Below are 11,755 nucleotides of genomic sequence, written 5' to 3'. Positions count from 1 at the left end.
GAGATACAGCCACATCAATGTTCATAGCTGCTCAGTTCACAATAGCCAGATTGTGGAACCAACCTAGATGTCCTTCAACTGATGAATGGATAAAGAAACTGTGGTATATATATACAATGGAATATTACTCAGCCATAAAGAATGATAAAATTATGGCATTTTCAGGCAAATGGATGAAATTGGAGAATATCATGCTAAGTGAGATAAGCCAATCTCAAAAAACCAAAGGACGAATGATATCGCTAATGAGTGGATGATACATAATGGGGGGTGGGAGGGGTTAATGTTAGGATTAGAGTTAGGGTTAGGGAGAGGGGCAAGAATGGAGGAAGGAAGGACTGTATAGAGGGAAAAGAGGGGTGGGAGGGGTGGGGGGAAGGGAAAAATAACAGAATGAATCAAACAACATTACCCTATGTAAATTTATGATTACACAAATGGTATGCCTTTACGCCATGTACAAACAGAGAAACAACATATATCCCATTTGTTTACAATAAAAAAAGAAGATAATAAACTCTAAAGTAAATTATTTTTAGTCTTCTTTTACATCTTGAAGCATCTTCCTGGAATTTTCTTTCTCCAGAAATAGTTTCCCTGAGGTCTTTTATACTTCTAAACCACTTCATTTTGCCTCATTTACACAATACTTAGATAAAATGTAAAAGTCTAGATTCAAAGTTTTATATTTTACAAATTAAAATATCATTACATTTTCTTCTCATAGACTGTTCTTCTATTGGCAAGTTAGATATATTTATTCAATCATTATTTGTTGAGGGGCCACAACATGCCAGGCACTGCTTTTGACACTAGAGATCCAATTTTTCAAAAATTGTGATCTGTTTTCTGTTATCCATGTTTCATTCAATAGCATTAGTCTCCAGGTGTTGGAGTAATCTCTGTTTTTTATTTTGTCATTGATTTCTACTCTCAGTCCATTATGATCTGATAGAACCCAAGGCAGTATCTCTATTTTTTTGCATTTCCTAAGGGCTGCTTTGTGGCATAACATATGGTCTATTTTCAAGAAGGTTCCATGTGCTGCTGAGAAGAAAGTGAACCTGCTCATTGATGGATGGAGTATTCTATATATGTCTGTTACATCTAGGTTATTGATTGTGTTATTGAGTTCTATGGTTTCTTTGTTCGATTTTTGTTTGGAAGATCTATCTAGTGGTGACAGCGGTGTGTTAAAGTCACCCAGAATTATTGTGTTGTGGTCTATGTGATTCCTGAAATTGGGAGGATTTGTTTGATGTACAGGTATGCACCATTGTTTGGAGCATAAATATTTAGTATCATTATGTTTTCCTGATTTATGGTTCCCTTAAGCAGTATGAAATGTCCTTCTTTATCCCTTCTGACTAACTTTGACTTGAAGTCCACTTTATCTGATATAAGGATGGAAACCCCCACTGTTTTACTGAGTCCATGTGCATGGTAGGTTTTTTCCCATCCTTTCACCTTTAGTCTGTGGATGTCTTTTTCTATGAGATGAGTTTCTTGCAGGTAGCATATTGTTGGGTCTTTCTTTTTAATCCATTCTTCCAGTCTATGTCTTTTGATTGATGAGTTTAGGCCATTAACGTTCAGGGTTATTATTGAGATATGATTTGTATTCCCAGTCATTTGGCTTATTTTTGGTTTTTAAATTGGCCTGGTTTCTCCTTTGAGTGGTTTTTCTCTAAGGTAGTTCCTCCTCCCTTCGCTGACCTACATTGTTGTTTTTCATTTCCGCCTCATGGAATGAATATTTTGTTGAGAACATTCTGTAGTGCAGGTTTTCTATTTGTAAATTCTTTTAACTTTTGTTTATCATGGAAGGATTTTATTTCATTTTCAAATCTAAAGGTTAGTTTTGCTGGGTATACCATTCTTGGTTGGCAACCATGTTCTTTCAGAGCTTGAAATATGTTGTTCCAGACCCTTCTAACTTTTAGAGTCTGGGTTGAGAAGTTGGCTGCTACCCACATTGGTTTCCCCCATATGTAATCTGATGCTTTTCTCTTGCAGCCTTCAAAATCCTATCTTTATTTTGAATGTTAGGCATTTTCATTATAATGTGCCGCGGTGTGGATCTGTTGTGATTTTGTGCATTTGGTGTTCTGTAAGCCTCTTATATTTGATTTTCATTTCATTCTTCAGGCTTGGGAAATTTTCTGATATTATTTCATTGAATAGGTTGTTCATTCCTTTGGTTTGTATCTCTGTGCCTTCCTCAATCCCAATAATTCTTAAATTTGGTCTTTTCATGATGTCCCATAATTCTTGGAGATTCTGTTCATGATTTCTTACCATCTCTGTTTGGACAACTTTATTTTCAAGATTAAATTTTTTGTCTTCATTGTCTGAGGTTCTGTCTTCCAAGTGGTCTTTTGGTGATGCTTTCTATTAAGCTTTTTATTTGGTTTATTGTATCCTTCATTTCAAGGATTTCCATTTGGTTTTTTTTGAGAATCTCTACCTCTTTGTTGAAATGACCTTTGCTTCCTGCAGTTGCTCTTTCAGCTTATTGGTATTATCATTCATTGCCTGCATTTGCTCTCTTATCTCATCCTTTGCTTCACGAATCATCTTAATCAAGTCTTCATACTCTGAAGTCCTTTTCTGACATTTCTTCTAACATACTGTCATTAGATTCTATTAATATAGAATCTAGATTTGTTTGGATCATTTTCTTCCCTTGTTTTTTCATGGTGTTCATGTATCTTCCCCTCTAGCAGTGCAGATTTGGGATATTGCAGATTTCCCCCTATAGGCTTATAGTGGCCCTATAGGTTTCCAAAGCCCTTTCTTTAAGGGGAGATCAATATTAGCAGTTCCCAATTCAGACACTATGCAATCCTAGACCAAATAACCCCTATGAGGACAATAACAAAATTGTCATAATAAACAGAATGAGTTAAAATATTATCTTCAATAAAACAAACAGATATGCAATAAGGTCTGCAGTTTCTAATGGAGGACAAAGAAGATGCAGAGGGATGTAGAATGTGGCTGTTAATGGGATAAGAAAAGAATATACAGAAGTTCTAGATAATAGAAAGGGTGAGAGTGTAATCAAAAGAAATTGGATGTTAGCATGCGAAAAAGGGAGAAAGAGACTCTGAGGGAACAGGTAAACAAAAGGAAAAGAGAGCAAGAAAAGTAAAGAAATAAAAACTTAAATTTTTTTCTATAAGAAGAAAAAAGAAAATCTACACTATAACAGTCATATAGTAATGAAACCTCCCAGTGTTCAGTAGCCTGATGCATGAGAGGTACCTGACAATGAGCTTCAAGTCTCCAGCAGTCGTCTCAGGATGGGATTTGCCCCACCTAAAGATCGGACCTATGGCTTCCAGGATTATCCAAGATGGCCACTGTGGCTTCCAAATGTGTTGACAAATGGGGAGCTGCTGCTGAGGGTGTGGACGTGGTCAGCTGGATGTCCTGAAGGCGGGATGTGGTTGTCAGGCAGGGGTCCTGGAGGTCTGGTGTGTTTTGTTTGGTTATGGGATCCTGGAGGCCAGGTGCAATCAGTCAGTCTGGGGTCCCGGTGATAGGGCGCAGTCAGTTGGTGTGGGGGTCCTGGCGGTAGGGAGTAGTCAGTCGATGTGAGGGCCCCAGAGGCAGGGAGTGATTGGTCGGGCTGAGGGATCCTGGAGATGGGGCTCAGTCAGTTCAGTCAGGGGTCCTATGGGGCCTGGCTGTTGTCTCAAAATGGCGGCAGCCACGTGTAATCAAACCTGCAATTACTGTGACAGAGAACTTCCAGACAACAGCAGGCAGCTGGTGCTCCACTGGCGGTCAGCAATCAGTTTGCTGACTGTCGTCGGGTGATCGGGAGGTGAACCTCGTGCGTTGGGTGATGGATAGGTGTAAGGCAGGTGATGGACAGGCGAGAGGCAGGCAAATGGCAGATGATAGGCGCCTGACAGTGAACAATCTGCACTCAAAAAAGGCGTCAATATGCTGGCAGACTGCAGGTCATCACAGCAGACAAATGGGGTAAACAGCAGCGGATCAATAAGCAGCAAAAACTGCCTCACCAAGAAACAGATTGAAACCGGAGTTATGGAGCGACAAGGATCGCAGCCTCCCTCTAGTCCGCTATCTTGGATCCCCCAATTGTGATCTGTTTTACATGTGACCTATATTTTTTCTCCAAAGGTTTTAGAATTTACTCCTTTTTTTTGAACAAGGACATAACATACAAATTTATTTTAAATAAGCTAAGAATTAGAATTAAATTGATAAATGAAGTCATCTTTTGAAAAAGTGTTATTTGACATCCATTTTAGAGAAATATTATCTCAACCCAAAAAAGTAGAAGCATATCACTTGCCAGTATTTTAAAAAATCATGTTCAGATACAAATTAGTTTTAAAGTTCCTGAAAAGCAAAGAGAAAGCAAGTAATTTGTTTTTATCCCTTATTTAACTATTACTAAAACAACTTTAAAGAAACATAAGTGAATTTTGGACAATAAAAACTACAAAACCAGACTGCTGACAGAGTAAACAACAAACTATAATTAGAAAATACGATTCAGGAAATACGATTACTAGAGGCCTTGATATTTCAATGATCATTCCACATTATAAAATATTCACAACATGTATTCTTTTAAGTCTATATCAAGTCATGCTGATGTTCTTTCCAGATAAGCCATACTATTTTTTCTACTAAATGCTATAATATCCATTTTAATTGTAAACAAAGTACGTGAACCAAACTACTTAAGTAATTGAGCATGAAAATAATAATAATTAAAAAAGACCTAAAAATTTTAGGAGGAAAAATGACAAAGAAAAAAAAAAAAAAACATGAATTTAAAGAATGAGGCCATTATAATCTAGCATTACAGTAAAGGATAAAGTGACCTTATTAAGACAGCATGTAATTATCAATGACAATATTTCTCATCTGTAATTTTTAAGCATGCTTTTCCAAAGAATAAACACTATTTTTGTAAGTTTTAAAGGCAAAGGGAGCAGAAAGATGAAACATTAAAGTTTACATTTCAACTACTAGATTTTTTAAAAAAGAAAAAAAGGCAGACTGTTACTACTTTCCAATTAAGAAATGCGAAGTACCTTTTATTCCTAAAGAATTTACTAGAAATATAATCAATCATTAAGTAGCTACAAATTGAAGTATTCTATCCTGATACTTGCAAACAGAACTAGTGGTTCCTAACACTGGATGTCCATTAAAATCACTTGGTATGTTTTTTAAAAATGAGTGATCCTGATTTAATTTTTATGGGAGGGTATTCAGGTATCATTTTTTTTTTTTTTTTTTTTTAGCTCTGAGGGCATTCTAATATGCAGCTAAGACTGAGAAACACTGAGTCAACTCATTTAGAAGTAATAAGAATATTAAAGGAAAAATGGAAGGGGGTGGTTAACATTTGTAATTTACAAATCAAGTACCAATTATACTTACTATGTGCCTAGCTTAATTAACAAACCATCCATTTATAAGATGAAAATTCCCTTCATTTCCTCATCATATTAGATCACCTTTGTACATCTTTGCTACTGAACAAACCATTCTATGGTCAAGATTTAAAATTCTGAAATATACTATGAAAACTACAATAATGAAAACAAACTACTGCTACTCATGCTCAATGATACCAAGCAAAACTACTGTATTTGGCTTCTTAAGCTATATTTATTTTAAGAGTTATAAATAGGTGCCAACCCACACAAAGAACAGATTGTGGATTACTGCAAAAGAAAAAAACAAATACCCCAGCTTATTTAATTTGCTGAGTTTCAATACCAAAAGAGAGTTAACTTGGTTGAAAGTTCTGAAACAGCTGAGGCATTGAACCAGGAAGCTATAATTTATAAGGAAATGCTCATATATCCTAAAAGTTACTGTTGCTGTAGCTATATTAAAATAAGATTTCTTCATGTTTTATTTACTCTGTAATGCAAGAATACAAGCATAACAATAATATTACTGTTTTTATATGCACAAACATTTCTCTTTAATGTATAAAGCTCTGCAACAAATGCCTTTAATAATTCTACAATTAAATTAAGTCCATAATTCTATACTACTTTGGTCCCAACATTTTAAAAACACATCATTTAATTTTGAAAATATACAATTTAACCCAAGATCCTATCAATAACAAGCATGTTTTGTAGTGGACTAATGACACATTCAACCATGCAGTCCAGTGTTCAATACCTAAATGACAAATAATAATGCTGATTGACTTATATTCTGAAAAAAATCACTGAAAACTGGAATAGTCTTTTAAGAATCACAGTGCTCACAAACATGCAGAAAAGGATATACACATTTCTATTCTTCCTTGAAGGAATATTACAATGCCTACTTTTTTTTTTATACTGGATGGATAATTATGCCAATTTCTTATTTTTTTCCTTATAGCATGTCATTCACAATTTTTAAAAAGTACAAATGTTCCTATGAATTGTGACTGAAAATGAACTCTTAAAATTCAGCTTTTATGCAGACTTCAGTCACAATCATATACTCAGAGCTGCCATTTAGTAAAATAGTGACATCCAGTGGACAAATGACATAAAGTAACTTTCAAAATTCCCACTATATTTGAATAGTAAACAAAGATTGCATCTCTAAATCCAACCATTTTAATATGAATGAGTTCCTACTCATTTTGACAATCTACAGATTCTTATTAAATCATCTCACAGATTTTATGGATCTTAACCATATCCTCTTTTTCCTATTTAACACTGATTCTTTAAACTAATCTAGTAAGACTAGTGAAGTTAAAGGTATTACTTTTTCTTTTTTGTTTCTGCTATTTCCTACCACAAATTAACTGGCTCATCTCTAGGTATAGTAAGACCAAACCATGAGTAATGTATTTAAATAAAAATGAATAGCTTTAAAAAATTTGCAAGATGAAATCTGAACCTGGTTTGCATTTATACTTTTTGATATACTGTTGAATACAAATAGAAAGGAATATAATCATTAATGCTAATAGTCAAATTACATCCTCTTGCCTCACTGCTCTAATATTATGAAATACATATTTTAGCAATGATTGTTTCTGGGTTTAAAAATTAACTTTTATAAATCAGTATAAATGAATACCCATTATACATGTTCAAATAAAACCTAAAAAACTTCCAATATGCTATAATTATCATCGATTATATATATATATATATATATTATGCATATGTTTGAAGTACAAAATGCAGCAATGATGTTAACAATGACAGTGTAATGAGTTGTATGTGAGACTGCCATGTTTAATTTCTTGGAAATCTGTAAAGGAATTTCAGAGGTTAAAAAAAATGTAGTAGGCAAAAAAAGAGTTGGAGAACTGTTAATTTTAAATAAGTAGCCAAATGAAGAAAACATTCTTCCTAAAAAAAGATTAAGAATGTAAAAGTACATTTTTTTTTTAACTAAAGAACATTTATTTATTTTTCACTAAGACTTTATCTTGAGGACATAACTAAACTGTGTCACCACCCCCCACCCGATCTTGAAGGGTTAGTACAGTGAATGTTATAAAGCAGATATGAACAGTTCGAAGGACTGGAACCAACATAAACTGACAAAGAGCAACTGCAACCTAAATCGTCATAAAAATGTTTAAGTAAAAAAAAAAAAAAGAAAGAAAGAAAAAAGGGGCAACGGGGGTTTCAGATTGAAAAGATCCTCAAAGCCCCTCACATTTCATCTAATACATTCAATCTTGGCCAGAGTGTAACAAAATGGAAACAGGATTACTATAATACAAAACTTTCACTACAGCACGCTGTACACACCTGTGTTCCAAGCCCACCCCCAGCTCCCTAATGCTTCCAGCTCAATTATTTCCCAGCCTGTTGGGCCTGCCGACAAAGGAGCACGTAGATCTTCTCTTTGATCCAGTCTTTGTTATAAGGCTGGTATGTCTGGGTATCAGCGCGGTAAACAAGACAGCTGAGGTCTGCCAGATCATCGATGAAATCAAACAACTGACTGATATCGTATGTGATAGAGGGGCTGTTGGGATTCATTCTCTTCAGATGTTCTTCATACATTTTACAAACTCCTTCCATGTATTCATTCACAGACTCATAGTCAGCGTAAGTTCTGCCCTCTGGCCTCTTGGTTGGCTGTACCAGCAAAATGGTGTGAGACATCGCGACAATCTCTTGCTGCAGCCGCTGCCGATACCGTCGCCGCACACCGTAAAAGTACATTTTAATATTAAAAAAGCATTTTTAAAAATCTAGAGTAATCGTAGCTCTGGAAAGATGGCGGAGGGACAGCAAAGGAAAAAGATCCCTCTGGTTCCAGAAAATCTCCTGAAAAAGAGGAAGGCTTATCAGGCCCTCAAAGCTACCCAGGCAAAGTAAGCACTTTTGGCAAAGGAGAGAAAAGGAAAACAGTTCAAGTTTAAGCGACCGGAATCATTCCTACATGATTCCTGGTGGAAGAAACGTTACCAAGTGCGTGTCAGACGACTAGAAGTGAAACCTCATGCTTTGGAAATGCCTGATAAACATTCCTTGGTCTTTGTTGTACACATCCAAAGGATTATTGGGGTGAGTTTGCTGGTGCAGAGGACCATTGCAAGACTTCGTCTGAAGAAAATATTTAGTGATATCTTTGTTAAAAAGTCACCCCGCAAAGCCTGAAAATGCTATGGATAGTAGAACCTTATGTGACTTGGGGATTTCCAAATCTGAAGTCTGTCCAGGAACTCATCTTGAAACATGGACAAGCAAAGATCAAGAATAAGTCCATCCCCTTGACAGACAACACAGTGATTGAGGAGCACCTGGGGAGGTTTGATGTCAGTTGTCTGGAAGATCTCATTCATGAAATTGCCTTCCATGGGAAGTATTTCTGGGAGATCTCTAGGTTCTTGTGCCCTTTTCATTTCTCTGTGGCCTGTCATGCTACCAAAAATAGAGTGGACTTCCTCAAGGAGATGGGCCTACCTGGTTATCCGGGTGAATGCATCAATCAGCTCATCCACCAGCTAAACTAAACCCAGAATATCTGAAAGCAGTGCATTGGAAGGGCGTGTTTTTGTTTGATGGAATTGTTATCAAGTATCTTCAGAGATTATTTCCTGCCTTAAGAAAATGGAAGGAAGGGATTGGGGAAGAGACAGTAGTTATGATCATGGCAGGCACCTGTCATCACAGACAAGTTCCAAGGGAAAATCCCATTGTTTCTTACATTGACCCACCTCTGCCTCTGAAATCAACACATGCCATGGAGAAAGAAGTCCTGCTTTGTCAGGGGTTTAATGTTGGTGAATAAGTAACCCAAGCATGTATACAAGGCTCCCTAAGACTTGTAGCAGTTGACCAAGTCTAGGAGCATACTTCAATCTAGAGGTCCCAAGAGTCTTGTTTTGAAAAGACTTGAAATACTTAGGAAGAAAAGTACAAAAACTGTGAAAAATAAATAAATAAAAATCTATAACAACTTTATGACAAAATTTGCATTTGAAAAAGTTCTGTAAAAACAACAGGACAGAATTGCCCTCAACATCTTTTACTTTTTCTTGTCATAAAAAAGTGTATGCATCTCTAGAACCATAAATGATGTTAAAATAGACATTTATAAAATGGCAAGGAGGATTTCACGGCAAGTTTGTATTTTTTTTTTTACAATCATTGGCACTGCGGCCATCAGTAGGTCACAAGTAAAACTTCTCTAGCTAAAAAGCAAAATGAAATATAAAGTTTTAAATGTATTAGGTCTGTTGCCTGCGTTTTGCAGATCTCATTTTTTCAAAGCGTGACTCCATTTCTTCTAAGACTTCGGGTGTCTACTGTACTACTAATTTAACTTTTCCTTGGGCTGCTTTCAGCAGTTCTACAGCTTTTTCATGATGTTCTCCTCAACGCTCACTCCATTAACAGAAAGGAGTTGATCTCCTCATTTGAGGCCCCCATGCCTATCAGCTATTCCACCTGGAATTATTCAAGATACATAGAATGGAGAGTTTTGTTCTTTGCCTCCCATAATATTGAACCCAAGACCTTCTTCTGTATTGGGTAGCTCAACATCTCGAGAATGAGAATGTCCTTCACTGGCAGCTAATGCAGTGACAGTAGCCTTTATAGTTGCATTAGCTCTCACTTCAGGACTGCTACTAATATTCACAGGCTCATAGACATGTTCATATACCTCTTTTACAGCATTGCAGAACGCATTCTGAAGGACTCTTTGTAAAGCCTTAAGTTTCTGTGGTGGTACCTCTTCACTCCTTTGTAGGTTTTGCAACAATTCAATTGCTCCCTCTCCAGGTGTACAGGTTCCCCAAGCACCGCCATCTAGAATTTACTCTTTATTTATGTTGTTAGAGCTCACTACAATGTGTGATGCTTTTCATAATTTTCCTGTTCAACTCTCAATGAGCATTTTCATCTAAAGGTCCCTAACAGGGCTGGGGAGATAGCTCAGTTGGTAGAGTGCTCGCCTCACAAGCACTAAGGCCCTGAGTTCAATCCCCAGCACCGCAAAAAAAAATAAATAAATAAAGGTCCCTAACTTCTCTTTATTTCTCTATAATTCTTGGTTTATTGTTTTAAAAAATGTTTTCTTCATCTCTTTTCTCTTCTAGGATTCTAATTATATACAATTCAGTCAGTCTCCATATTGCCAATATTCTTTTTATATTTTCAACTTTTTATCCCTTCCTTCTTCTAAAGAATAGTATAAGTTCCTTGACCTCATATACTAGCTTTGCATTCACTCCAGGTATTTCTTACATTTCCTTCAACTCAGCAGGAAAGACAAACCATAGATGAGTTGTATGTATATATGGGGGAGCAATGAGTTATCCCTTATTTATGTTGTTAGAGCTCTTATTAAAATATTAATAATCTTTCACTATAAAACAATATTACTCTGTACCTGATGACTCAGAAAAACACACATTTATTGTTCTCACAGCTCCCATAGGCGAGGGTCTGGGCACAGTTTTTTTTTTGTTTTTTTTTTTTTTGGGGGGGGGCGGAGGGAGGAGGTCCTCAGCAGCCTGCTATCAAGGTGTCAAACAGGACCAAGTTCTCATGGGTAGACTATAGATAATGATCCCTTTCCAAGCACAATGGGGTTGTTGAAAGGGTTCAGTTCCTGGCAGGTTGTGGGATTGAGGGCCTTAGGTTCTTGCTGGTTGTTGGTTAGAGGCCATCCTCAGTTCCTTGTCATGTGGTCTCCCAAATATCACTAGTTTCTTCATCAAAGTCATCAAAAGGATTCTGCTAGCAAGACAAGCATATATCACCTGTGTTGTATTTTATCAGTAAAAAGTAAGTCACAGTACTACTTATGCTCAAAAGGAGGGGTTTGTGCAAGGGTGTGACTACCAGGAGGCTCAGATAATGGAAGTTACATATCCTTTCTTGTGGGAACTGAAAATCATTTTGCCCCAAAATTTGTGAAAGCTACTGCAGGTTTTAAGCAGCAAAATAATAACATCATTTTATTGATGTAGAATGACTACTACTAGCCAGAAATTGTGGAGAATAGATTGATGGAAGAGAAAACATAAGTTCAGGAACCCAGTTAGGAGACTGTGACTGTAATCCTGGTGAATCAGTGACAGCCAGAACTAAAATAAAGCTAGTGGGAACAAAGAGGTGGAACAATTGGAGAGTAAAGAAATATATAAACCTCAGTGATAACTAGACAGTGAGAGCAAAGGTTTGAGAATATCGTTCTTCTGACTTATGCAAATGACCAAATGGCAGTAACATTATTCAGTGAGAAGAGAAGCAGTGTAGACAAG

General features: G+C 36.4%; 1 protein-coding gene and 2 pseudogenes across 1 annotated transcript; 1 reads left to right on the top strand and 2 right to left on the bottom strand.

The window, feature by feature from the left end:
* The first annotated feature begins 3,954 nt into the window (after positions 1 to 3,954).
* On the top strand, positions 3,955 to 8,995 carry LOC124980753 (60S ribosomal protein L7-like 1; annotated as a pseudogene).
* Positions 7,656 to 8,149, bottom strand: LOC124980754 (enhancer of rudimentary homolog). The gene has a single exon (XM_047546637.1). The coding sequence runs from the start codon at positions 8,139 to 8,141 to the stop codon at positions 7,827 to 7,829; it is 315 nt and encodes a 104-aa protein (XP_047402593.1). The 5' UTR covers positions 8,142 to 8,149; the 3' UTR covers positions 7,656 to 7,826.
* Positions 8,996 to 9,712: 717 nt separating the features above from the next.
* On the bottom strand, positions 9,713 to 10,295 carry LOC124978819 (protein lin-7 homolog C-like; annotated as a pseudogene).
* Between the last annotated feature and the right edge of the window lie 1,460 nt (positions 10,296 to 11,755).

The sequence above is a fragment of the Sciurus carolinensis genome, chromosome 3 (assembly GCF_902686445.1).
Source record: "Sciurus carolinensis chromosome 3, mSciCar1.2, whole genome shotgun sequence".
Lineage (NCBI taxonomy): Eukaryota > Metazoa > Chordata > Mammalia > Rodentia > Sciuridae > Sciurus > Sciurus carolinensis.
The sequence above is the reverse complement of the archived record's forward strand: the minus strand, read 5'-3'. Positions and strand labels throughout refer to the sequence as shown.

Coding starts and splice junctions, on each gene's coding strand:
- LOC124980754 (XM_047546637.1), bottom strand. CDS start 8,141: ATGTCTCACACCATTTTGCTGGTACAGCCAACCAAGAGGCCAGAGGGC.